The 26,878-nt window shown below is 41.8% G+C and overlaps 1 protein-coding gene across 5 annotated transcripts in view; it reads right to left on the minus strand.

The window, feature by feature from the left end:
• The window catches only part of AP3B2 (adaptor related protein complex 3 subunit beta 2), a 166,248-nt gene that overhangs the window by 65,581 nt on the left and 73,789 nt on the right, over positions 1–26,878 (minus strand). For all 5 annotated transcript variants that reach the window (XM_033921002.1, XM_033921001.1, XM_033921000.1 and 2 more), the window contains exons 9-15: positions 23,696–23,793; positions 19,266–19,320; positions 18,793–18,864; positions 15,939–16,001; positions 12,306–12,438; positions 9,570–9,679; positions 6,634–6,810 (exon numbers count right to left, since the gene is read on the minus strand). In XM_033921002.1, coding sequence (XP_033776893.1) covers positions 6,634–6,810; positions 9,570–9,679; positions 12,306–12,438; positions 15,939–16,001; positions 18,793–18,864; positions 19,266–19,320; positions 23,696–23,793 — 708 coding nt within the window. The remainder of the gene's footprint in view (positions 1–6,633; positions 6,811–9,569; positions 9,680–12,305; positions 12,439–15,938; positions 16,002–18,792; positions 18,865–19,265; positions 19,321–23,695; positions 23,794–26,878) is intronic.

The raw sequence follows: 26,878 nt of genomic DNA on the forward strand, positions 1-26,878 counted from the left end.
AACCCGTTAATGTTTATAAAATCTACAACTTACCTATCTAGCCAATCAATGTAACTCTGTATTTCTAATTTAACCTTTTGTAATCCGCCTTGAACCGCAAGGTAATGGCGGAATAGAAATCCCTAATGTAATGTAATGTAATTATCTTAGTATAACCACCAACCTGGAAGTTAATTGTGACCGATTTACTTGCCTCAAAGTTTCAGCAGCTGTTTTGCTATCCTAACTTTATGAGTTACGGTACTTAAGACTGTTAGCGGACTGAAAATTGCCACTAACTGGCAGTTTCCACTTCATCCTAACTCTGATCTTGGACCACCCACAAACTAGCCAGCTTCAGCGTAGTCAGTTAGAGGGGGCATTCATCAGCACTATTTAGTTAAATGTCCTGCACCGACAGGACTGTACATGCGATTTAAACAGCCAGAAACCTCTCAAGGACCAAGAGCCAGGCTCCAGAATTAAACATTCAGGTCTTACACACTACTGCTGAGCCATCAAGCCATACTTTAGAAATGCTTTGACTTTTACTGACATTTCAGCTACGATAGTTTGCCAAACAGTAAGATAGTTTTGAAGACGCCATGTCCTGGAGGACCCCCAGCCAGTCAGGTTTTTCCTGATATCCTTAATGAATACACATGAGCGAGATTTACTTATAAGGTAGGTAGTAGGCATACAAATTTCTCTCATGCATATTTATTAATCTCCAAACAACGGGATTTATAATATCAATTCAATAGCTCTCATATATTAAAACATAATTTCATAAACAATATAGAGCTCTTTTTGTTTATGAAATTATGTTTATGAAATTATTAGGGATATTTTGAAAACCTGACTGGCTGGGGGTCCCCCAGGACAGGTTTAAGAACCACTGTTCTATTTCAAAATTACAACATATTTTTGGTCTCTAGGATGTGGAAAGCCGCAAATTTTTTGTGCAGGTAAATAACATTTTTCATAAAAAGCATCTCTGAAAGCCATTTGTGCATGTCAGTTGGCAATCTGAAAATCACCCTCCCACAATGAAGGTAATTCTATAAGGGGTCACCTGGTTTTAGGTGGCAGAAATATGCATAAATGCAGATAAGGGTAAATGTAATACGTTTGATCTACTGCTTTTCTATGATACAACCAAAGTGGTTTATGTATTATATACAGGTTGATTTGTGCAACCTGCGAAGTACACACATGCTCCTATGGTTAGGGGACCTTACTGAAAATGTATTAAGTGAAACAAAACATTTTCGAGTGTGCATTCGAGGATTCTCATGTACTGCCTTATTGCTGAGGGCACATGGTCTCTGGTCCAAGGTTCCACAAAACATTCCATGTCGTCAGCCGGACCACGGGAGCTGGACCACGAGGCAGACCTAGGCAGCGTTTTTCTTTTTTTCTTGCCAGGATCAGCAGAGGGGAGACAGCCTGAAGGCAGGAGAGGCAGAGCTGAGGAAGCCTGATCGAGGTCGAGGCGAGAGGAAGCTCCGCCCACCCCCGCCGCGTCAGAGGTCGCATCGGTGCCGGCTCCACTTTAAAAAGAAGGGAGCCGGACCACGAGGCAGACCTCGGCAGCGTTTTTCTTTTTTTCTTGCCAGGATCAGCAGAGGGGAGACAGCCTGAAGGCAGGAGAGGCAGAGCTGAGGAAGCCTGATCGGGGTCGAGGCGAGAGGAAGCTCCGCCCACCCCCGCCGCGTCAGAGGTCGCATCGGTGCCGGGCTCCACTTTAAAAAGAAGGGAGCCAACGGCGCCCAGCCATTCGGCGCACGGCGAAGGCGAGCGGCAAAGGCGCTCGCCTTAGCGAGAGCGCCTTCACGAAGGAGCCTTGAGAAGGAGCCCAGGCAGCCTAGCAGCAAACCTAATTTTTCTAATTAAAAAACAAAACAAAACACCTATCTTAAAAAAAAAAAAAAAAAAAAAGTACTTTTCTCCTCTTCTCATTCTTCTCTCATACTCTCACACTATCTCTCATACTCCTACATTTACTCTCTCTCATTTACTCTCTCTCTTTTGTTATGGCAGGGCGGACGAGGACTGTGAAAACTACAAGCAAGGTGATCCGGGAGATGAACTCGGCCTACACACAGACGGAGGAGAACACAGCCCCGGGAAAGGACGTCTCCGCGCAGACCGAGGCCATCCCACAGCAGTACATCACGGCCTCTACACAGACAGAGGAGGTCGGTCAGTGGGATGAAGACATCATGCAGGAACTAAGAAGCCTTAGGGAGGAGGTGAAACGTCTGAGAGGCATTAGAGAGGATGAGGCCTACATCGATGGGATAGTGCAGGAACTATCCCAAATCACAGAACGGACCCGTGACGGATCACCCATGATGACTCCAGGGCCGCCGACAAAGAAACCAACTATTGCAGTTCAGGAGATGGATGGGGACACTGACTTCTGGCAGTTAGTGACCTCCTCCACAGGTAAACGTAGGAGATCCCCCCCCCCTCATTTACAATCTCCTCACCTTCTCACTCTTTCTCTCACCAGGGCAGCTCCACATCAACTCCACAGCTGAGCCTGAAGAACAGATTCCAGGTCTTGCAGGAAGAGACTACCGACGTGGACCATGATCAACACACTTCTCCATCTCCGGGGACGATGGATCGACACCCCCAAAAGAAGCGTAGAGTAATAGCCATTGGGGACTCCATGTTGAGGGGCACCGAGGGACCAATATGCAGACCGGATATGCAGTCGAGGGAAGTCTGCTGTCTGCCCGGAGCCAGAATAAGAGACGTGACCACCTGTCTCGATAGACTTCTCAGGCCCCAGGACCACTTCCCCATGCTGCTTATCCACATCGGAACGAATGACACTGCCAAGAACACCCTGGAGGACATAACGAGAGACTTCGGAGCTCTGGGAAAGAGGCTGAAGCAGATAGGAGCACAGGTAGTATTCTCTTCCATTCTTCCTGTTAGGGGCAGAGGAAGGGACAGGGACGAACACATCCTGAAGACGAATGAGTGGCTACAACGATGGTGCCAGGAGATGAACTTCGGATTCCTGAATCACGGAGAGACACTACAGGGACTACAGGGACCAGACGGACTCCACCTGACCAACAGAGGTAAGAATGTCTTCGGACACAGACTAGCCCGCCTACTTCGAAGGGCTTTAAACTAGGTAAGTCGGGGGTGGGTACCCAATTTTACACCGGAGCAGTAAGTAGCATTCCTGATGTAGCGAACCAACATTACGTTTCTAGGTCTGAGGTAAGTACCCTTACTGCAAACGAATCGCTAGGAGACAATTTGACTCAAATGGGTGGCTCACAACAGGAGCTTAGCAAACAGAAAGAGTGGAGAGCTATGTATGTTAACGCACACAGCCTAGGGAATAAATTTCTAGAACTAGAAACAGAAATAGTTAATGCAGACATAGACATAGTAGCAATATCCGAAACATGGTTCACAGACTCTCATGGGTGGGATATAACCATACCAGGATACAACCTGATTAGACAAGATAGAGAGGGTAAGTTAGGTGGTGGGGTAGCACTTTACATCAAAGAGAACATTAAGACAACCAGGATCACAGATGTCAAGTATATTGGGGAATCCATCTGGGTAAACTTGGCCAGAGGTGGAGAAAAATGCCTGTACCTTGGTGTGGTATACAGACCTCCGAGACAATCGGAGGAAAAGGACGCAGAATTAATTGAAGACATTGAGAATATCACCTTACGGGGGGAGGCTGTTCTATTAGGAGACTTCAACATGCCTGATGTGGACTGGAACACACTATCAGCGACAACTTGTGATAGCAGGAGGATATTAACGTCCATGAAGGGAGTAAGGCTCAAACAAATGGTACTAGAGCCCACTAGGGCCCAGGCCATCCTGGACCTGGTACTTACGAATGGGGAAAGCGTCTCGGACGTCTCGGTGGGAGAGACGCTAGCCACCAGTGACCATAACATGGTATGGTTTAACCTTAAGAAAGGCTTCCCTAGATCACAAACAAAAACAAGGGTACTCAATTTCAGGGGCACTGACTTTGCACGCATGGGAGATTTCATCTACCAGACGCTGCAGGTTCAAGAAGTAACTGATAATGTGGAAGCTATGTGGACAACCTTGAAATCGATCCTTCATGAGGCAACTATCCGCTACATAAAATCGGTAACCAAACAACAAAGAAAAAGGAAACCCCAATGGTTCACAGATGAGGTATCATACCTTGTCAAGGAGAAGAAAAGAGCATTTCTATCATACAAACGCATGGGGGAAAAAGAAGCAAACGTTGAATACAGGCCAAAGTGTGCAGCGGTCAAAACAGCAGTCAGGGAGGCCAAACTTCGTATGGAAGAAACTCTAGCGAAGAACATCAAGAAAGGGGACAAATCCTTCTTCAGATACATTAGCGACAGGAAAAAGAACACAAACGGGATAGTACGCCTTAGAACGCCAGTTGGGAATTATGTGGAAACTGACTCCGATAAAGCCAAACTACTGAATGATTACTTCTGTTCAGTCTTTACCTGCGAGGCACCAGGGCACGGGCCTCGGCTGGATGCAAAGCAAAGCATGGATGACCCATTTCAGAAGTTTGAGTTCACACCAGCTGATGTTTACAAAGAACTGTCAAGACTCAAGGTGAACAAAGCCATGGGACCGGACAATCTGCACCCAAGAGTGCTCAGAGAGCTATGCGATGTTTTGGCGGAACCGTTAGCCATGCTCTTCAATCTCTCCCTAAGTACGGGGAGAGTCCCCCTGGACTGGAAAACTGCCAATGTTGTTCCTCTGCACAAAAAGGGTTGCAGAGCGGAGGCTGCAAATTACAGACCAGTAAGTCTCACATCAATAGTGTGTAAACTCATGGAAACTCTACTTAAAGGGAAATTAGACACGATATTGGATGAGGGGAATCTGAGGGATCCCTGTCAACATGGATTCACTAGGGGCAGGTCATGCCAATCCAATCTTATCAGCTTCTTTGACTGGGTGACAGGAAAGCTAGACTCGGGAGAGTCTCTGGACATAGTGTACTTGGATTTCAGTAAAGCGTTTGACAGTGTCCCACACCGTAGACTATTAAACAAGATGAAATTGATGGGGTTAGGTGAGAAACTAACGGCATGGGTCAATGATTGGCTGAGTGGAAGACTTCAGAGGGTAGTGGTCAATTGCACCCTCTCTAAGACATCGGAGGTGACTAGCGGAGTGCCGCAGGGCTCAGTCCTGGGACCATCCCTTTTTAACATATTCATAAGGGACTTGACCCGAGGGCTTCAGGGAAAAGTAGCGCTGTTTGCCGACGCCGCCAAACTGTGCAATATAGTAGGTGAAAGCGATTTCACGGATGGTATGGCGCAGGATCTGATCAAATTGGAAAACTGGTCCTCGACATGGCAGCTGGGCTTCAACGCAAAAAAGTGTAAGGTGATGCATCTCGGCAGCAGAAATCCATGCAGAACATACACCTTGAATGGAGAAACACTAGCTACGACCTCAGAAGAACGGGACTTGGGAGTAATCATCAGTGCAGACATGAAGGCTGCCAAACAAGTAGAGAAGGCCTCATCCAAGGCAAGGCGGATGATGGGATGTATCAATAGAAGCTTCGTCAGCCGTAAATCTGAAGTCATAATGCCACTGTACAGAACCATGGTGAGACCTCATCTGGAGTACTGTGTGCAATTCTGGAGGCCACATTACCGTAAAGATGTACTTCGAGCTGAGTCGGTCCAGCGAATGGCCACTAGGATGGTCTCCGGACTCAAGGGTCTCTCATACGAGGAAAGACTGGGCAAGTTGCAGCTCTACTCTCTAGAGGAGCGCAGGGAGAGGGGTGACTTGATTGAGACATTTAAGTACGTCACAGGTCGTGTTGAGGTGGAAAACGACATATTCTTTCCTAAGGGACCTTCAGTCACAAGGGGGCACCCGCTCAAACTCAGAGGAGGGAGATTTGGTGGTGACACCAGGAAGTATTTCTTTACAGAAAGGATGGTGGATCGCTGGAACAAACTACCGGTGCAGGTGATCAAGGCCACTAGCGTGCTCGACTTTAAGACTAAATGGGACATCCACGTGGGATCTCTACGTGGGTCGAGCAGCACTCTGACTTAATGGGGTGGGACAGTGGAGTGGGCAGACTTGATGGGCTATAGCCCTTTTCTGCCGTCATCTTTCTATGTTTCTATGTCAGTTCATAGGCAGTGGAATAGGGGCCCAGGAGCTCCGCCCTAGCCCCAGTGGAATCCTGCGGCATGGCCCGTCACCAGCTCCTGATTCCACCGCCTACTTTCTCCCGGCGTTGTACTTTAAATCTTCAGGACAGCCGCTGCGCAGCATCAACAAGCAGGCCTGTCCCTGTAAGTAGAATGAAGGATTCCGGGGCAGACCTGCTCATTGACATTGCGCGGCAGCTGCCCCAAAGATTTATAGTACAACATCAGGAAACGGGTGGGAGGGCAGGCACCAACCAGCGACCGCTAATTTTGGGGAAGGCTATGGTCCCTGTGGCCTCCCCTGTTCCGATGACTATGCGTCAGGTTATTACTAGCCTCTCTCATATCAACTTGCTGACAATATCAGTTTGTGTGGAGAGGGTGGGGCAGAGTTTCTTCCCTGACTACTGCTAGTAACCTGCACACTGCATTGCAGTCTTTTTACCTGTTTGGAGTTGGTCAAGTAGAGTTTGGCTGCGAGATTGATGACTTGAAGCTTCACAATGTCCTCTTCATTGGTGAAGGACTTGGCCATCTTCCGCAGGACATCAGGCGCAATCTTTGGAACATGCTCACAGTATTCTCCAATTAACCAGAGGATGCTGGCCCGAGCCATTGGCACCTGGACACGCACGGCAAGAGAGAAAGCAGAGAAAGAGAATTTCTTGCGTCATGCTTCTTTCATTCTATAGCAGAAGCCAGGGAAACATTTCAACTCAATGACCACGTGGTTAAGTAATCGTGACTTAAATATTTACTAGACCACCCTTCAAACAGTTTACAAAAGAAAATTAAGGTAACAATCAGTGCAGAATAAAAGCAAACACACTTTGTAGATAACAATTACAGCAGGAATGATCACAAAATTGACAAACTAGCAACTCAGCGAGTTCGTAATAATGCGATTTTAGACCCTATTTGAACCACTCCAGTCTTGAAGCAACTTCACTAGCTGCCCATCCAGTTTCAAATACAGGATAAGATACCGTCATTAATTCATTGAGCATTATATGGTAAAATGCCTTGGTATTTTGCTGAAAGTGGAAAGAAGAAATTTGTCTCAAAAAGTAGCAGAACCACCAAACAGAAGGAGGCAAATGAGATCTCAAAAGTTCAACCAACGATTAGGTTCATCCACTATCCCTCTTTCTTTCTAGTGGCGTTTACATTGTTTTTCAGGCTCTTGTTCTTGTTTCACGGTTGGTGATTTCAGCACTCTGCAGTGCCCTATCTTTTTCTTGCTTGTCGAGTCCTTTCCCTGACACTGTTTTATCATTTACTGAGCATTTTAATTGTGTTTTTACTGTATTAATTTTTTTTAATGCATTTTTATGAACATTTATAATTTGGTATGCTTCAAGTTCATTCATTTTTCAAGTTAATTTATGTTTTAGGTTTATTTATTTGTACACACATGGTTTTTATATATTTTATTGTTCTGTCTAGTTCTGTATATGCCTGAGTACATTATGTACTCAATTATATGACTGGTTCTATTATTTTAAAGTTTTCCTAATTTGAACTCTTTTAGTGGTTCACATTCCCTGAGGAAGGCATCTATGGATGCCGAAACTGGGATCCTAGTTGGGACACTACTTTTTATCAAGATGGACATTTGATTTATAGATTTCGTACGGTTTTAAGATTTACAATGCTTATTATTAAAGCATCTGTTTGGTTGAACTTTTGACATCTCTTTGCCTCCTTCTATTTGGCTGTTTTGGTATTTTACTGAACTGCTGCATGTTTACTATCTAAGACATTTATTGAGATCTGAGACTACAATGCTGTTGGATGTGCCAATATGAGGCCATCAACCTTTTGGTGGCTAGAAAAGGTTGCCAGGGTATTTATGTTTGTGTGTGAGTACACAGTGTTTAAAAAAACTACTGAAGATGCACTTCTGACTATCTGATTGGAGTAGACTGGTGACAACTTTCTGAGAGCAGAGTATTTTGTGTGCAGAGTGTAGCTTAAGTTGGGTTTTTTTTGTTATGTTGCATTATGGTTGTATTATTTTTTAATTAATATGAATGCATTTTTATAAACTGCTTAGGTGTTAAGCAGGTGATAAGTTTTTAAAATATATAAATATTGTGCCAGTAAATATCACGGGACCCCCACAGTCACTCACGTAGGAAAAGCATTAGGCATAAAGAGATCCTAAAAATATTCAGCTTCAAATGTGGTATATATCATTCAATGCAAATAGTGTGAAGAAGGATGCTATTTTGGAGAGATGAGCCAGATGCTAACGTTAAGTGTCAACCTACACAGACATTGCATTAAACACAACAATGACAATTAGGAAGTCACTTCTGTGGGACAGCACTTTAGAAAACCAGAGCACTGCATCAATGACTTTATGATGAAGAAACTAAAAGGAAATTTTAAGGCAATCCAGGAACATAAGATCTTTGAAATCAATATGGTGAATTATTTTGACGCCCACCAGACAGGATTTAAAGAGTGCAGCCAATATTCAGACTGCAGCAGAAAGCCAGCTATCTCCTGTGGTTAATGGCAAAACTAGAAATTCAATGCCAGCACAACAAAGAAAAATGGGGAGACCCATTGTTCCACAGTGAAAACAATCCATCGATAAAAACTGTGGTTACAGATGTTCTGGAGATAATTTATTAAACACTGACATATAAAACCATGAAAATTCAATTAAAAAAGTACTTTTTTAATTGAATTTTCATGGTTTTATAATTCAATGCCAGCGCCATATCTGGTGACTGGCATTGAATTTCAACTCCATGCTAACTTATCTGGGAGTAAAAACCTGGAACGATCTCCCAGAAACTATCAGAAAGGAGGCCAACTACTCCTTCTTCCGAAAAAAAAAGCAAACTTACCTCTTTGACAATTAATTCATATCTGCCTTTTCTCCTTTCCTCCTATATGTCCCCTTCCCCCTGCTTCTCCCACCTTCCCTCTCTGTTTACTCTTCAGTCGCCTAGAGCTTGTATAGGTTTGTGCGACTCACAAATAGAAGATTAGATTAGATTAGAATTTCTGGGGGGTTTTCTGGCTGGCCAAGACATAACTATCTAAGCTGATATTCATCAGCTGGCCAGCTAAGTCCTAGTGGCCAAAGATAGACCAAAACAACGTCTAACTTTGGAGAAATTCAATTAATACATCTTAAAAGGTGTTGCCTAAACTTTTGGGTCCTAGGTACAAGCCAAGCTTGCCTATACTTTAATCCTGCTATCTGGATAATGCCGCTGGTCATACTCTATCCATGGAATGCACTGGCCACTATCTGGAGACTGGCACTGAATATCAAGATTTTTTTTACCATTACAGTAGTCTTTTTTTCTTAAATTGCCAGCCATGGTGACTCAATATCAGGCCAAAACTATTTCTCATTACCTGGATGTTGTCAGTGAGTTTTGCCATATGTTTGATGATCTCACTGTGCTGGGATGGCTGCATCTGTAGGAGTTTCTTAATGACGACCACAGACTCTGCCACGACCAGTTCTACGGGAGACCAAATATAGCAGAGTCATTGCCATGTCAGGGCATTTGGATATATAACAGTTAGAAGGTCAATAAAAAATAAAAATCAGTAGTGACACCTTTTCACCGAAGAAAGAAACACCTATAGGAAGATAAGATTTGCCACCCTGGGTCAAATTAATGACCCCTCTAGCAGGTGCCTAGAGGAAGTATATAAGAAGATCTTGATTTGCTTATGGAGAACCTATATTATGGAAGGACCTCAAAACTTGTTTTTTAAACAAGATTTTTGGTTAGGCCTCAAGTGGAGCCCAAGAGTTTCCTCTAGGTCTAGGGCTGGTGGTTAGGTGTTTTATTGAAAATTTATCCTTCTACATGCAGGAACACATTCTCAAATGTGCATCAGAGAGTTCTCATATACTTTTCTGTTGCTGGGGGTACATGGTCTCTGGTCTGGCTCCCAGTTGAGGCTCGGGTGATCTTTAAGTTGGGTTGTTTATACTATTAAGTCGCTTTTGGTGCCCCTCCGCTTTACCTTGTTGATAGATTTGTTACTATAATTCACGGGAACAGTAGGCAATCCCATGCCCTATTTATGTTCCCTTCTGTTAAGGGCTGTAAAAATAAGAAATACCATGGGCACTGTCTTTCCTATCAAGTAGCTCAATTCGATAAAGAATTCCGCCCATTACTGACCAGATCAATATCTTATAAACATTACAGAAAATTTTTAAAAACTTTTTTTTCTAAATTTGTAGCTAGCTAATTCTTGCGTATTGCATTATCTCTGTATTTACTCATAGCATAATCTTTTGAAAACCGCAATGAACTAAGGGTTATGCAGTATAGAAATCTGTTATTATGTTATGTTATGTCCAATGTTTCAGAATGCATTCCATACCTGTAACACCTATCTCATCAGTTTATTACTGGCCTCTTTCATACCAACCTACTGAGAACATTAATTTGTGTGTTGCTTTTTGTATAGGTTTCGTGTTTAAAGAGAACAATAAGTATACACAGTGCTGCATATATAAAGATATCTAGATAACTTTATATGAAGTTTTGGCCAATATATACTGTAATTTGGACTATCAAATATATGGTAAATCATCTGTATAAAGTTAGGACTGCTATTTATGCGATCCAGTATACAGATATATTTATCCAGATAGTAGATGAATACTGCCTTCCCACTGAAACATTCCTGGCCCTTCTTAATTTTGACTGGATACATTTTTCAGAGCTCAGGGTTGGCCACCTAAGTGCTTCAGATAATCACCCTGGTGTTTTTATGGCTTTTTTCCCCAATGTAACCAGAGGTTACCAGTAGAACTGCTCATTTCTTAGAGAAAAAGAGGACTAATTTTTCCTGGGAGGTTGGGATATTGTTCAAGCATCCACATTTGATCCCATATTTGAACATAAGAATAGCTTTACTGGGTCAAACCGATGGTCCATCATCATCTAGTAGCCCATTCTCACGGTGGCCAATCCAGGTCACTAGTTCATGGCAAAAAACCCCTATAGAAGCAACATTCCATGCTACCGATCCAGGACAAGCAGTGGCTTCCCCCATGTCTCTCAATAAAAGACTATGGACTTTTCCTCCAGAAAATTGTACAAACCTTTCTTTAAACCAGCTACACTATCTGCTCTTACCACAACCTCTAGCAATGCATTCCAGAGCTTAACTAGTCTCTGAGTGAAAAAATATTTCTTCCTATTGGTTTTAAAAGTATTTCCCTGTAACTTCGAGTGTCCCCTAGTCTTTGTAATTTTTGACGGAGTGAAAAATCGATCCACTTGTACCCATTCTACTCCACTCAGGATTTTGTAGACTTCAATCATACTTCCCCCTCAGCCGTCTCTTTTCCAACCTGAAGAGCCCTAACCTCTTTAGTCTTTCCTCATATGAGAGGAGTTCCATCACTTTATCATCTTGGTCGCTCTTCTTTGAACCTTTTCTAGTGCTGCTATATCTTTCTTGAGATAAGGAGACCAGAATTGAATGCAATACTCCAGGTGAGGTCGCACCATGGAGCGATACAGGGGCATTATAACATTCTTAGTCTACTCTATAACATTCTTAATCTACTCTATGTTTTTCTTCGTAGACATCAACTTCCACGTGTTTCTAAAATTCTCTACCACTAGTAGACAAACGTTGAAGATGCAGTGTAATATTTTCATCCACTGTAATCTTATTTTTTTCTTTACTAACGCTTATATATTAATGTTGCATAATTAGAAAGAAATGCATCTCCATTACACTGCTGTACTCTGCTACTACTATTACTACTACTTATCAATTTCTATAGTGCTATTAGACATACGCAGCACTGTACATCAAAACATAGAAGAGAGAGTCCCTGCTCAAAAGAGTTTACAACCTAGTCAAGACAGACAAACTCTGCTTCTGTCTTTCAGAAGGCTTATGTTAAACTGTTGATTTCAGTATATTTTTTTTCTTATTGTTTCCTCTTAAAAGAGAGTGGTTGCAAAATAATAATTATTTCCTGATTATTTTTTTTCTTATGTTCTTTTTTTGTATTTTGCATTTGTTTGTTTCTTTATTTGTTAATTTTGCATTTGCTTATTGTTTTAAATTTTCACCCGGTCTACCATCTCCTTTTAGGTCTCTTACCATCTCTGTTGGACAGAAGCTGGACCAATCCATTCAGACAGGTATCTCGAACTCTTCCAATGTTAGTTGCACAGCGCCCAATGGCCTGGATAGTTGCAGCTACAAAATCCTTATCCATACTTCGAATATATGTCTACAGACACAGAAGTATGATGGAGAGTTAAGGCAAGAAGACAAGAAAAGGAAATAAAAAACAAAGGAGGACATTATGAGATACAGGCAAGAAAGAAAACCTATAACACTAACACTGTAAGAAGTGATGGACTAACATATGTGGAGAGTAATTCTGCCACTCCACAATACTCAAAAACAGGGAGACATAACACTGTGAATCAAAATTGAAGCACAAAAAAAAGAGCTTAATCTCAAATAATCAAGACAAGCAAATACTCTGTCAGAGGTTAAAAACTCTAAGCAGGCTAAAGGTTTCAGGATGGAGGGAACTGACAATAATATCAGAGGGTCCATCAGGAGAAATCATGGAATGACAAGGGCCATCAAGAACTGGTCGCAGGGGTAGCAGCCTGGCGACACTGCACAAATCATCTTTTCACATCAAAATCATGGAATCTATAATTCTCACCCCACTAGAACTACTAATAGTAGAAATAAGCAGCAACTTTTCCCAACACCCCATCTGCTGCATTCTACATCCCTCTTGGAATGTGGCTAGAAGTTGAACCACAGTTTTCAGACATCATCTCAAGAACCACAGTACAATATGACTCCACTTTCATCATAGGAGAGCTCAACCTCTACCTAGACTCAATCTCAAACTATTAAACTCGGAAATTCCTTGATCTCTTAAATGAGCTAGACCTCAAACCCTTGTTTCAACAACCCACACACGAAAAAGGCCATCAGTTAAATCTACTCACCTCCTCCATTTCAGCAAAAAGCACAATCTACCTAGAATTTAATTCCAAAATCATGAGGAGGAATTGTCTTAACACCGATTCCCAAGAACCCAAAACTCAGCCCTTCTGATGTGACCAATTTATTGGCCAGTAGCTTCCAGCCCCCTATTTAACAAAATAGTGGAAGGATACGTCACAGAACAACTCGAATGCTACTTACAATGCTTAAATACCCTCCACCCTTCACAACTGGGATTCAGAAAAAAATCACAGCACCAAGATGGTGGTTACATCACCAGTAACATATGGCAAAGAACTACTAAGCATGGGTCACAGCGCAATCATAATCCAATTCAACCTGAGGAGCACTTTTGACTTAGTAGACTTTGATCAAATGTCTGAGATCTTCAGTGATTTCAGATTTAGTGGCCCAGTGCTCTCCTGGTTCCAAGGCTTCCTAACCAGTCGGCACTATAGTGCACGTAAGGATGGTGAACTTTCAGACAGCTGACACCCTCCCATCGGGGTCCCCCAATGATCCCCACTTTCACCATAAGTGTTCAACCTTCTAATGCATTTCTTGAGAGTCAACCAAGATCTCGCAGAAATAAAACATTTCACCTATGCAGATGACATACGATCATGCTATCTGTAACGGCTGAATTAGCCAACACCCTCACCACTGTCAAAAAAATGTGTCCGCATCATAGAAAACTGGACCTCAACCCATCTTCTCAAACAAAATAAGAACAAAACCAAATTGGCTAGGACCTTCAACTGACCCACACTACACCACAAGGATTACAGTAGACAAAACAGACTTTTCACTAGATCTACAATCCTGAATCTTGGGAGTAGAAATTGATAATCACTTATCCATGAAGAGCCATGTGCAATCAATAATAAAACAATCTTTCGTTGTGATGAGAAAGCTAAGATCCATTAGAAAATACTTAGAAACTGAGGCTTTCCAAACCTTAGTGCAATCCCTAATCCTATCTTGATTAGACTACTGTAATGTAACACTAGTTCTTTGCTCTAAAACGTTGCTATCACATCTACAACTAGGTCAAAATTCAGCAGGAAGATTCATATATGGGCTATGGAATTGGAACACTTACAGCCCTACTATATGAAACTACATTGTCTGCCCATAACCGCAAGGATCAAGTTTAAATTAGGCATCTCTGCCTTTAAGATCCTGACAGACTTTGCCCCCAACTACCCAACAGAGTAAGCCATCCTACTTCAGGATATTCCCTCAGAAATCCCCTCAGAAATCTTTTCTACTTAAAATTCCCAGCATGCAGCAATATAAAGTCTACCAGGCAAATTATCTTATCCATCCAATATCAATTAGCAAAATGCTGGAACCAACTACTACTTATACTACGATCTTGCGACCACTACCTCAGATTCAGAAAACTTTTATAAGCATTTCTATACCATGACAGCGAGCCAACCCTCAAGTAACTGAAAAGCTCATTTCTAAACTGCCTTTTGCAACTCTGGGATAAAACAATGAGCAAACGATGACCTACTTGAACTTGTAACTATGTATTTGCAAGTATGATGTAATTGTAATAATAACTGCACTGATCTACCTGTAAACTGTGCATTGTAACTTCCTAGGTAACTGATCCATCCTCTTATAATGTAATCCAACCTTGAACTGAATAGGTAAAACGGAATATAAAACCTGATTAACATAACATAACATCAACAGATCTGGTCTTTAGGATAAGCAAAATCTGCCCCATCAGCTAGTCTATGGTAGAAATGAATCAAATGACTTGTGATGATCTTCAGGTGGCTAAACAGGTTGAAAAGGTGATTTTGAAAGCTAGAAGGATGCTAACGTGCATAGGGAGAGATATGGCCAGTAGGAAAAAAGAGGTATTGATGCCCCTATATAAGAATCTGGTGAGACCTCATTTACAATATTGTGTACAATTATGGAGACCGCACCTTCAAAAAGAAAACAAGATGGAGTCGCTCCAGAGGAAGGCTACTGAAATGGTTGGTGGTCTTCATCATAAGGCGTATGGGGACAGACTTAACAACCTCAATATGTATACTTTGGAGGAAAGGCAGGAGAGGGGACATATGATAGAGGTGAGTCTCTTTCATTTGAAAGGAAGCTCCAGAATGAGAGGGCACAGGATGAAGTCAGGAGTAATTTTAAGGAAATACTTTTTACAGAAAGGGTGGTAGATACATAGAACAGTCTCCCGGCAGAGGTGGTGGAGACACAGACTGTGTCTGAATTCAAGAAAGTATGAGACAGGTACGTGGGATCTCTTAGGGAAAGCAGGAGATGGATGCTGCGGATGGGCAGACTGGATGGGCCATTTGGCTTTTATCTGCCATCTAACTGGAGTAGAGCAAAATATCAGGGGTGACCTAAAGCCAGGAGCACTTAAGAGATAATCTCATTTTCAAATGAAAATGGTCATTTTGGTCTATTGTGGAGACCCTTTGGCTTTTCATTTAGTGCAAATGGTGGTTTCAACTTTCTTATCATAATGAAACAAACATAAATAGAACAACATGCTATTGATATTACATCCTCTAATAATACTCTGACATTGCTTGCCTTCCTTGCAAATGATTCAAAGAGCACAGAATAGGGGTACTAACCATACCCTGAGAATAGAATCGCTGTCAAGAGCAGGAGACAAAGCCCTCCCTTGACGGACAGCCCAAGGCACTCTGAAACCTCACCTCACCGCACCATCCCTTTCCTATTTCAACAACCCTAATATTCCTGCAGTACCTGGAACTCTCGAAGGATGGTGGAAATGTTGGTTTCATTAGCCAGGTTAGTGAGAACCTCCAGCTGTGAAGAAGAACAGAGGGAGGTTTGTAAGTCGTATGGGCAAGAAGGGTGGCAGCTGTAAGGTAGAGAAAGGATGCATGCACAAAATCCATGTACAAATGTTTTACATAATGAGATAATTTCCACATAGATGATGAAGATGAACCATGCAGCATTTCATTATTTCAGTAAAAGGAGAAAGATGGGCTGTGGATGCAGTGGAAGTTCAACATCCCTTGTCCTTCACCAGTTTTAGCAAAAACAGTAACATCAATTGTATAAAAATATTTTTTAATAAAAGCCAGGGTACTATCACAGATTGCTAGCTTAGGAATTTCATAGATATGAATAGGGCTGTGGAGTCAGAGTTGGAGTCGAGGAGTCAGAGATATTTTGGGTACCTGGAGTCAGAGTTGAAGATACCAGAAACTGAGGAGTTGGAGTCAAATGATTTATCTACCGACTCCACAGTCCTGGATATGAACATGATAATATCCTCAAACTGACATAAAATCTTCTAAATATCATTCCATTAAAGTACACCCGTGACCAATTTTTTACATCACCTGCTTACTTTGGACAGAGGGAGAATCAAAGGGCCAGGAAATCATATTGCCCTCTTTGTGCCTACACTAAACTATTCAGTTAAATTACTTTATGGTGCAAAGAAACAAGAGTATCGTAACTGCTTTCTAGGGAGCACTGACTGCCCGTGAATTATTTAATACCATTCACGATTTTGGTCCTAGCTAATAGGGCCCCACCCCCTGCCATTGTCCCCACCCCCTGCCATTTCTTTATAATTCTCTCATTCCTTATATGCTGTCCTTTTTGCTCCTCCCAACACCATTTATTAATGGTTCCCTCCTACCAACAAATTTGCCTGTGTTTGGTACGTCATTCTTGTTTTCAGGTGGTTGCACCCATGCTCTGGAATAAAATTTATTACTACACTTCGGCTTTTTCTTGTGAATGATTCTGTGGTTCGTTGCCTCTGTTATGGCTTATCCATATGGCAGTTTTTTACACATTCCTCTCCCTGTGGGTTCCACATATTTCTTTAAATAACTGCATTTACACAGTGTATTAAGAATAAATAACTTCTACTTTTTTGTTTGTCCCTGTGTGTTTATTTCTTTTCTCGTTTGCCTCTTACCCTTTGATGTTTTTTTGCACAGCTGTGGGTCAGTAGACAGAGCTGAGCTGAGATGCTCTGCTACCCAAGTTAGAAACTGGCCATCATTGACTGGGTGACTTTCATTATGATGCGCAGCCTCTGGGCTACTTTGAAGGAAAATCTTTCAAATGACCTTCTTCTGATTAACATTTTGTTTACACTGATCCAATGGGAAGTACAATTGACTTGCAGAACTGTGCGATCACTATACACATGCCGTTCGATATTCAGTGCTATTTTACCGGCCAGGTAAATAGCATTTAGCTGGCTAAGCGCTAATATTCAGAATGAGGTGGCCATCGAATATTAGCGCTAAGCAGCCAACCCAGTTAGTGCTAATATTCATTGGCTGACTGGCTAAGCTGAGCGGCCAGAAGACCCACAGAAAAAATAGGCCTGTCTTTGGTCACTATGACTTAGCCAGCCAATAAATATTGGCTTAGCCAGCTATACTTTTAGCAGCTAAAAATAGAATGGAAATTTAATGCCACTTCCAACCGCTCAGTCCCCCTGCTCAGTACTTATCTCATATAATGACTCAAGTATGAAAAATGGCTTTAAAAATTGAGAAGTTTGTTCTTCTTATGTGGCGCGGTGATGCAAGCTAAGTACTGAGCGTGGTTTAAAACACTGTATTATACAGTATTATATATTAAATGAATTAAGTGACGTGGTGATTGTTGCGTTGACATTGGTCCAATTTCAATCGACCGGTGAGCAGGAGCATCAATTAATTATTTTTTAAAACTTGAGTTTTTAATAATGTGATATTTACATATTTTCATGTAATTATTGAAACACAAGCAACACTACTTACATAAGGAAGTTACTAGTGAGTGTCAAGTCATAATAAATATCTCCCAAGTATCTGAAGTATTTTTTAAACTTATCTTTATTACAGAATCCAACAGAACAAATTAACAGTAAAACTTTCACATAAACATTCTAGTTCCAAGAGCAATCCTTTGATAAACACAAAGCTACTAAACTCCATCAACTTATACAGTGAAACCCTCGACTGAATTGCTTACACCCTCCCTCCCTTGTCCTCCCTGTTCCCTCCAATCCCCCCAATAATGCAGGATGAAAACACAATCAAATACCAATAGGCTATAAAGAGACTAGGCGAATAGGCAATGGGTAAGGATCAAAGTGATAAGTAGGCTAGGATCTACCAGAACGTGTAGGCCATCTGGTTTGATGATAGATCCTCATATTGTTGTGAGAAAGTGCTGTTAATTTTGACATAAGATGCAAATAGCTCAATTTATGTTGAACCCATAGTAGACTAGGCATTTGAGACTTCTTCCAATAAGTAGATATTGCCAGAGTTTATCTGTCTTGACTGGATTGTAAGCACTTTTGAGCAGGGACTGTCTCTTCTGTGATGTACAGAGTTGCATATGTCTAGCAGCACTATAGGAATGATTGGTAGTAGTAGGCCTTGGGTGCATAGGAAGAGCAATGTGGTGACCCTAGAGTCCATTTGTATGCAGGCTCATGAGTTTGGTGAGAAGGTCTACAAAGTGGCTGGCTATCGGTACCATGGCTGAATCTTAGTAATCAACCCCCTTGACTTCAATAATATAAAAAAAAAAAAAATCAAACTTTAAAGTACATACAATGTAAACATACCTTCAAAATTTTAATCTGTGTCGGGTCAGTGGATCTAATGTAAAAGCTCTTCAAATAAGGCTCAAACATTCCCTTAATAAACAGAAAGTGAAAAACACCAGTTACACACTTAATTACAGCTCTTTTAGCACTGCTTACATTTGGTTCAGCTCTTTTTACTGACTTTTACTTGGTACACAGTATTGCACACCAGGATTACTAGCAGAGCATCATACATCATAATAACATGGAAAAGAAAACATCTGAACAAGTAGGTCAGGATGGGCCTGGAACTAGCCTCATCAAAAATGTCTGAAAAATGTCCCCTTCACCATGTAGGTAAAAGTCCGTGCATTGTGGTAGAGAAAACTCCCCCAGTGCCCAATGAAACACCATAATCTCAAACTCCTTCAGCCTTGAAATCCCAATAAACCAGAGTATGGTAAGCTAAAGAAGGAACAAAGGCCACATTGTGAACATGACCAGCCACTCACCCTGCGCTTGATGGACATCGTAGCTACGTTTTGGAGCACCACGTACTGCACTTCACTGCCCAGAGAAAGAGAGAGAACAGGGGAGTGAGGGAAGGGAACAGATACTAATGCAGAAATTTTGTTTACCCTGTACAAGGTATGCGAGGCACTTTTTAGAGCAAAACAATATGAACATGAGTACGAGGGTAAAAAGGGGGGAGGGGGATTTAGATTTAGCTCACATTTTTCGCAGTAGTTCAAGGTGAGTTATATTTAGGTAACAGTAGTATTTTCTTGCCTCCAGAGGCTCACAATATGTTTGTCCCACTTTTAAGATATATTTTCAATCCATGAGACTTTGTTGGTCTTACATAGGAAGAGTAGGGTGGAGTTTCACTATTTATTGGCTAATGTTCTATTTATGTTTATCTATACAAGAGTTTTTTTATGTGGATTTAAAAAAAAAAATTTTGATTATAAATTATGGATATGGTTTGTTCAATTTTGACTTATGAGATATTTTATGATTTAATTTTTTAAGACTCAATTTATTGTTTGTATATATGGATCATATTTTATATTAATGTATGTAGAATTTATGTGCTTGGGCCGGCTCTATTTAACATCTTTGTGAGTGATATTGCAGAAGGACTGTAGGGCAAAGTTTGTCTTTTTACAGATGATACCAAGCTCTGTAATAGGGTAGACACTCCGGGGGGTGTGGACAACATTTTGAGGTGGGATCTGGAGAAGCTTGAAGAATGGTCTGGTAATTGCCAATTAAGATTTACTGCTAAAAAGTGCAGGGTCATGCACTTGGGCTGCAAAAATCCAGGAGGACAATATAGTATAGGAGGAAAACTACTTCTGAATGTGGAGAAGAGCAGGACTTGGGGGTGATTGTGTCTAATAATCTCAGGGTAGCAAAACAGGTAGAAAAGGTGACGGTCAAAGCCAGGAGGATGCTTGAGTGAATTAGGAGAGGAATGGCCAATAGGAAACGGGAGGTGATAATGCTCTTGTATAAGTTTTTGGTAAGGCCCCATTTGGAATATTGTATGCAATTTTGGAAACCCAACAGATATAAATAGGATGGAGCCGGTCCAGAGGGTTGCTACAAAATTGGTTAGTGGTCTTTGTCTTAAATCGTATGGGGACAGACTTTTACAAAGGTGCTTTGGGCCTAAACGCGCGGAATAGGGCATGCTAAATTGCCGCACGCGCTAGCCGCTATCGCCTCCTCTTGAGCAGGCGGTAGTTTTTCAGGTAGCGTGTGCTAATCCGGTGCGTGCGCTAAAAACGCTAGCGCACCTTTGTAAAAGGAGCCCTTAGAGACCTTAATACGTATACTCTAGAGGAAAGATGAGAGAGAGAGGATATGATAGAGACGTTTAAATTTCTCTTTGGCGTTAATGTACAGGAGGTGAGTCTTTTTCAAATGAAGGAAAACTCCAGAAGGGGAGGGCTTAGGATGAAGTTAAGAGGTGATAGGCTCAGGAGTAATGTAAGAAAATACTTCTTTATAGAAAGGGTAGTAGATGTATGAAATAGTCTCCCAGTGGAGGTGGTGGAGATGAAGATTGTATTTAAATTCAAGATAGCATGGGATAGGCATCTGGAATCTCTTAGGGAGAGGAGGAGGTAGATGTTGTGGATGGGCAGACTGGATGGGCCCATTCAGACTTTATCTGCCTTTCCCATTCTCCTCTTTTATTTTTATCTCTCCTTCCTATCATCTCCTAATGTATCATGTATGTCCATGCGTAAATGTTCCCCATTTTCTTAGTTTAGATAAGTTTTTATTCTTTATATTGTAAACCATTTAGATACCTGTATGATAAATGGTATATCAAAAATAAAGAAGCTTGAAACTTGATGTTTCTAATTTACCCCCCTTTAACAAAGCTGCGCAAGCAGCTGATGTGCGACAAAAGCCCTGAAGCCCTTTAAATCCCTATGGGCTTCAGGGCTGTTACCGCAACGGCCTGCGCTATTGGGCTTTGTAAAAGAGGGGTTTAATTTATGTCAAAAAAGTCTGTTTCTTTGTGATAAACTCTATTGTTTGTATATACATATATTATTTATTATTTGATATATTTACTTTTATACGTGTATCATTTATTGATTTTACAACGACTTTATTTCAGTATTTTTAGACACCTGATGCAGGCTTTCACCCATAATACAGGCTGTGTCGGGTCATTTTAATAAAAACATCGTACGTATCCTGTGCTTAAGGCCAATTGTGCTTTGTGTTGCTGTATAGCTAAATTTTCAAGTTTTATTAACTTTTGATATACCACACTTCACGAAGCATCTACGTGATTTACATAACATTGTCTATGAGGATAGTATGAGAAATAGAGGGAGAGAGGACAGAAGCCAGACAGAGAGCAGAACCACAATTTGTGATAGAACAAAGAAGGGATACATTCAAATAAATAGCAGATTTCAATGAAGTACAAGAGGGAAGGTATGTACCATATACCGAAAAGCCCAAAGATGAAGAGAGGGAAGATCACAAGGAATGACAGAAAATACCTGTTCACTGAGAGGGAGGACGTTATAGGTCCTTAGGGGTAGAGGGAGAAAAAAGACCACAGATAGCATAGGGGGTAGGTATAAATGGGCACACAATGAACCAACTGATCTCTATCTGCTGAAACCTTTACTACTGCTATTACACTATTACCTGTTCATTGGGTAAGTCCTTCTTATCTGTACCATGCTCCTCCACCACTAGCTCCAGACTCTGTCTCTTCTTTCTTGCTGTGCCATATGCCTTGATCATGCTCCATCTCTAGCAGTATTCAAATCCAAGCTACAAAGGGTGTTCAATAATTTGTCTACCTCAGTAGGAAAGAAAAGAGGTGTTTTTTTTTTTTTAATTTGTTTTATTTTTCAATATAGTCCCCTGATAGCTCCATACTCTTCATCTACTTTTCCTGCAATGACTTTAACCCATTTGAGAAGAATTCTTCTGTTTGACCTTCAAACCAGGATGTCACGGCTTCCTTGATGTCTTCATCATTTGAAAACTGCTGTCCACTGAGAGATTTCTTCAAACTCGGAACAGGAAATAATCCAAAGGAGCCAGGTCAGGACTGTAGGGTGGATGGTTCAGCTGCTGAAACTCACATTCTCAGATGGCAGCCTGTGATTGTCATGACACGTGCACCAGCCCATTGTTGTGAAGAAGCAGCACGCCTGCTGTGAGTTTTCATCATCTTTTCTCCTTGATTGACTCCCACAAAGCGATCATTGTGTTGGCGTAACTTTCCCCAGTTATGGTTGTCTTGTGTGGAATGAACTCCAGAAACAAAAATCCTTCATCATCCCAGAAGACAGCTGCCTTGACTTTGCCTGCAGATTTATCTGTCTTGAACTTTTTGGAGGAGAGAGATGACTTGTACTTCTACTGTACAGACTCCATTTTAGACTCAGGATCTCTGTGAAAGACCCAAGTCTCATCTACAGTCACCAAACGATGAAAAAAATGTACTTGGTCTTCACAGAGCATATCCAAGTTCTCCTGACTGCACTGGAGCCTTGTGGCCTTCTGACATGGCGTCAGCATTCTTGGAACCCATCTTACACTAACCTTGGACATGCCCAACTTTTCATGAATTATTTTCCAAACTGTACCTGCCAAGATGCCCATTTCTTCAGCTATTCGGGAAACCTTAATTCGACTGTCTTAACAAAATTAAATCTTCAAATTTCTTGCACATTTCAGTGTGAGGGTCACTTCAATGGACTCTCTACCCCGCTTAAACTGCTTGCTCCAAAATTTTACTTTGTAGGATGATGGGGCAGACTCACCATAATCTGCAGTCACGCGTTCATGGATCTCCTTTGGCTTTTTCCCTTCTTTGGTGAGAAATTTTATCACTGAGCAGTGTTCCAAATCTAGCAGTTTCTTACTTGATTCGCACAAGGACTCTCCCGACATCCTGTTTCTTGGAATGTTAGACTTACACTGAACCACAACCTAAAGTCATGTCACAACATGCACAGAATTGTTTCAATATGCTTGCTACTTTTGTTCATATTCAGGTAGATAAATTATTGAATGCCCCTTGTAAAAGCTTTTGAAGCTTCTTTCAACTCTTTCACGCCTCACTGTCACATACCTATACCCATCGTATCATTCCTTATGCTAGAAACTCTCCAAACCTGAGGTGTCCTGTGTCTGAGCAGGAATCGTCTATTGAATGTTAAATGTATACTGCTGCATACACCTTTCAGAGCTATAGAAATGATAAATAGAAGTAGTCTAGTGTGATAATTTATACTGCGCTTTCTATCTCCTTATTGTCATCTACAAACAAGAACTGTTAAAATGGAAAAAAAAAAAAAAATAACAGCACAGAGAGAAATACTGGAGAAGGGTGAGACAATAAAATAATGATTCCAAGAAAACAGAACAAGAAAAAAATCCTATTTCAAACCTGTGACTCCTCAGTAGACGCACCAAAGCCTTTGCGATCACTCCAACCTCTGCTTTGGGGGCCAAGTGGAAGTACAGCTGTGCCACTGCCATGACCACCTGTGCAGGTGCAGAAGAATATCATATATCAACATCCAGATCTTGGAAGGGTTTTAAATACTATGGAAATTGAAGAAGAGCAGACTTGTTCTATTTAAATGCAGAGCACATGTAGTGAATAAAATCTGCATTTAAACAGAACCGGTCTGCTCTTCTTCTATTTCCTCCTTGGATATTGCAAACCATTTGCCTTCTTGTTTTAAAGGTTCTAAATACTGATTGTACCTGAAAGTAAACTCATTTTCAGCTACCAATGAAAAGGTAAAAATATATATAAATTATTAAAAAATAAGGACAGGTTGTTCACCCTCTCCAAGGTAGGGAGAACGAGAGGGCACTCTTTAAAGTTGAAAGGGGATAGATTCCGTACAAACGTAAGGAAGTTCTTCTTCACCCAGAGAGTGATGGAAAACTGGAACGCTCTTCCAGAGTCTGTCATAGGGGAAAACACCCTCCAGGGATTCAAGACAAAGTTAGACAAGTTCCTGCTGAGCAAGGACGTATGCTGATAGGGCTAGTCTCAGTTAGGGCGCTGGTCTTTGACCACAGGGCCGCCACGTGAGTGGACTGCAGGGCATGATGGACCACTGGTCTGACCCAGCAATGGCAATTCTTATGTTCTTAATTGCAGCATAGGAGCTACCATCCAACAATGGATGGGGGAGGCAGGGGAAAACAAGATTAGAAAGAGGATAAGTAATAGAAATGGCCAACTCACTAACCTGCATGACTCTATTCCAGAAATATCTGGTCAATAGTCAAAAGGCAGGCCAAAATGTATAAGCCCCCTACACATGGATTTTCAGTGACAATATCCAGACAGTGCAGCTCAATACCTTTCCAATCATTGGGGCACTACTGGGGCAGTTGTGGATGGGAGCCCCTACCCCTGTAAATGTGTAGAATACTAGCTTTTCTGTATATGTGTGTACTATGTATATAAGTGCTAACATGCTGCCTAAGCACTATTCTGCAAATATTCTTTTAACTTACATAGAGGTCCTTTTACTAAGGTGCACTAATGGATTTAGTGTGCACTAAATGCCAAGCAGCCTGTTCTATATCTATGAGCTGCATGACACTTAAGGCACCCTAATTTGTTAGTGCACTTTGGTAAAAGAACCCTAATGGTGTGTGTTTGCAAGGGAGGAACAAAGATGGAACCCAAACATAATTTATAAAACACTATAAGTTCCATGCATAGCTGTGGCTCTATGGCTGGGGTAAATGCTCATGCTTAAATGTTAAGCACATTGTCACAGGCACCTTAAAGGGAAGGCACCTCTGGATAGAAGTGACAGTTTAACTGTGCACCCCTAGGGGTCGCACTAGGTTTCTGGATACCGAGCAGTTCAATGCAAAAACACCCACACCAGCAAGGTTCATATTGTAGAACAAAGCTTTAAGTTTTATTATGGGATAAATCAATCTCAAAAAAGGTAGGTGGCTTTTCAAGAAGCCAACAAACAGTGCATTCAGAAAAAGATATTAACACAGAAAAATCAAACACAGTTCTTAAAGTGCAAAATTCAGTTTGTCAGGATGGTTTCAAAATTCAGTTCATCATAAAACAAACAAAAGGCAATAATTTCAGTCTCCCAAGCCCCAAACACTTCAGTGCTTTTGCCCTGCTGGTGCTCAGCACAGGCAAAGTGAAGAAAACAAAAACCCAAACCGGTAAGTTCTCGCATAAAAGTTCAGGCTTCTCAGCAACTCCTGTAGGCTTAAAAAAGGAGAGGCCAAAACAAGCAGTAATAAAAATCTTTCAAAGAAGCAAATGTTCCACTCAGAGTGCTGGGCGGTACAGCTCACACCAGTGCATTGTTCTCAAACACACTTTGCCAATTCTCAGTCCTTGTTGGAAAAAAAAAACCCCCAGTCCTTCAGTTCAAAGTATCCAGTTTTCTTAAGAACATAAGAATAGGTTTACTGGGTCAGACCAATGGTCCATCAAGCCCAGCAGCTCGTTCTCTACGGTGGCCAATCCAGGTCACCATGTCTTGTTGAAGCCTGTGTGATTCTAACTGCCCTGCTCTCCTCCTCCCCTCTAGCAAGTCAGACTTAGTACTTAAAAACCTGCAGCCCTGCCCCCAAGCACCATGTACGGGAGTTTCTCTCACTGCCTTCTGATTAGAGAGTTGCGCGGGGACAGAAATCCCACCCGTCCCCGCCAAAGTCCCACCCGTCCCTGTGAGGAATCCCACCCGTCCCCGCGAGGAATTCCTCTGTCCCCACCCGTCCCCGCGAGGAATCTCCCCGTCCCCACCCGTCCCCGCGAGGAATCCCCTCCGTCCCCACCCATCTCCGCAAGGAATCCCCTCTGTCCCCACCCGTCCCTATAAACTACAGAAATAGTTATTTCATTTAATTATGCTACTGAATTAAAGGCTCTGGTAGAAACCCATTTACAAATAAGCAAAAAGACTTTATTAATTTGGAAATATTAATTGGGAAGAATACATACTTTGTAAACGGGTTTCTACAAGAGCCTCTAATGTTTATAAATTTTTATCAACACAACTAATATACTACTTTATCCTAAAGAAAAAAAAAAATAAAAAATTGAATTTTCTTTCCTACTTTTGTTGCCTGGTTTCTGCTTTCCTCATGTTCTCATTCAATTCCTTCCATCCACTGTCTCTCTTCTCTCTGCGTCTTCCATTTGCTCTGTTACTGTGCCTCCCTTTCTCCCCCCTTCCAAATTGGTCTGGCACCCATCTTCTTCCCTCCGCTCCCCCCATAGTCTGGCATCTCTGTCTTCTTCCCTGCCAGCGTCTTCTCCCCACTCTCTCTTCCCCATTTCCTTTCAGCGTCCTTCTCCCCCCCCATCTTCCCCATGTCCTGTCAGCGTCCTTCTCCCCCCTCTGTCTTCCCCATGTCCTTTCAGCGTCCTTCTCCACCCTTTTGTCTTCCCCATGTGCTTTCAGTGTCCTTCTCCACCCCTTTGTCTTCCCCATGTCCTTTCAGCGTCCTTCTCCCCCCCATCTTCCCCATGTCCTTTCAGCGTTCTTCTCCACCTCTTTGTCTTCCCCAGTGCTTTCAGTGTCCTTCTCCACCCCTTTGTCTTCCCCAGTGCTTTCAGCGT

Source organism: Geotrypetes seraphini, chromosome 14 (assembly GCF_902459505.1).
Source record: "Geotrypetes seraphini chromosome 14, aGeoSer1.1, whole genome shotgun sequence".
In the NCBI taxonomy this organism is placed as follows: Eukaryota; Metazoa; Chordata; class Amphibia; order Gymnophiona; family Dermophiidae; genus Geotrypetes; species Geotrypetes seraphini.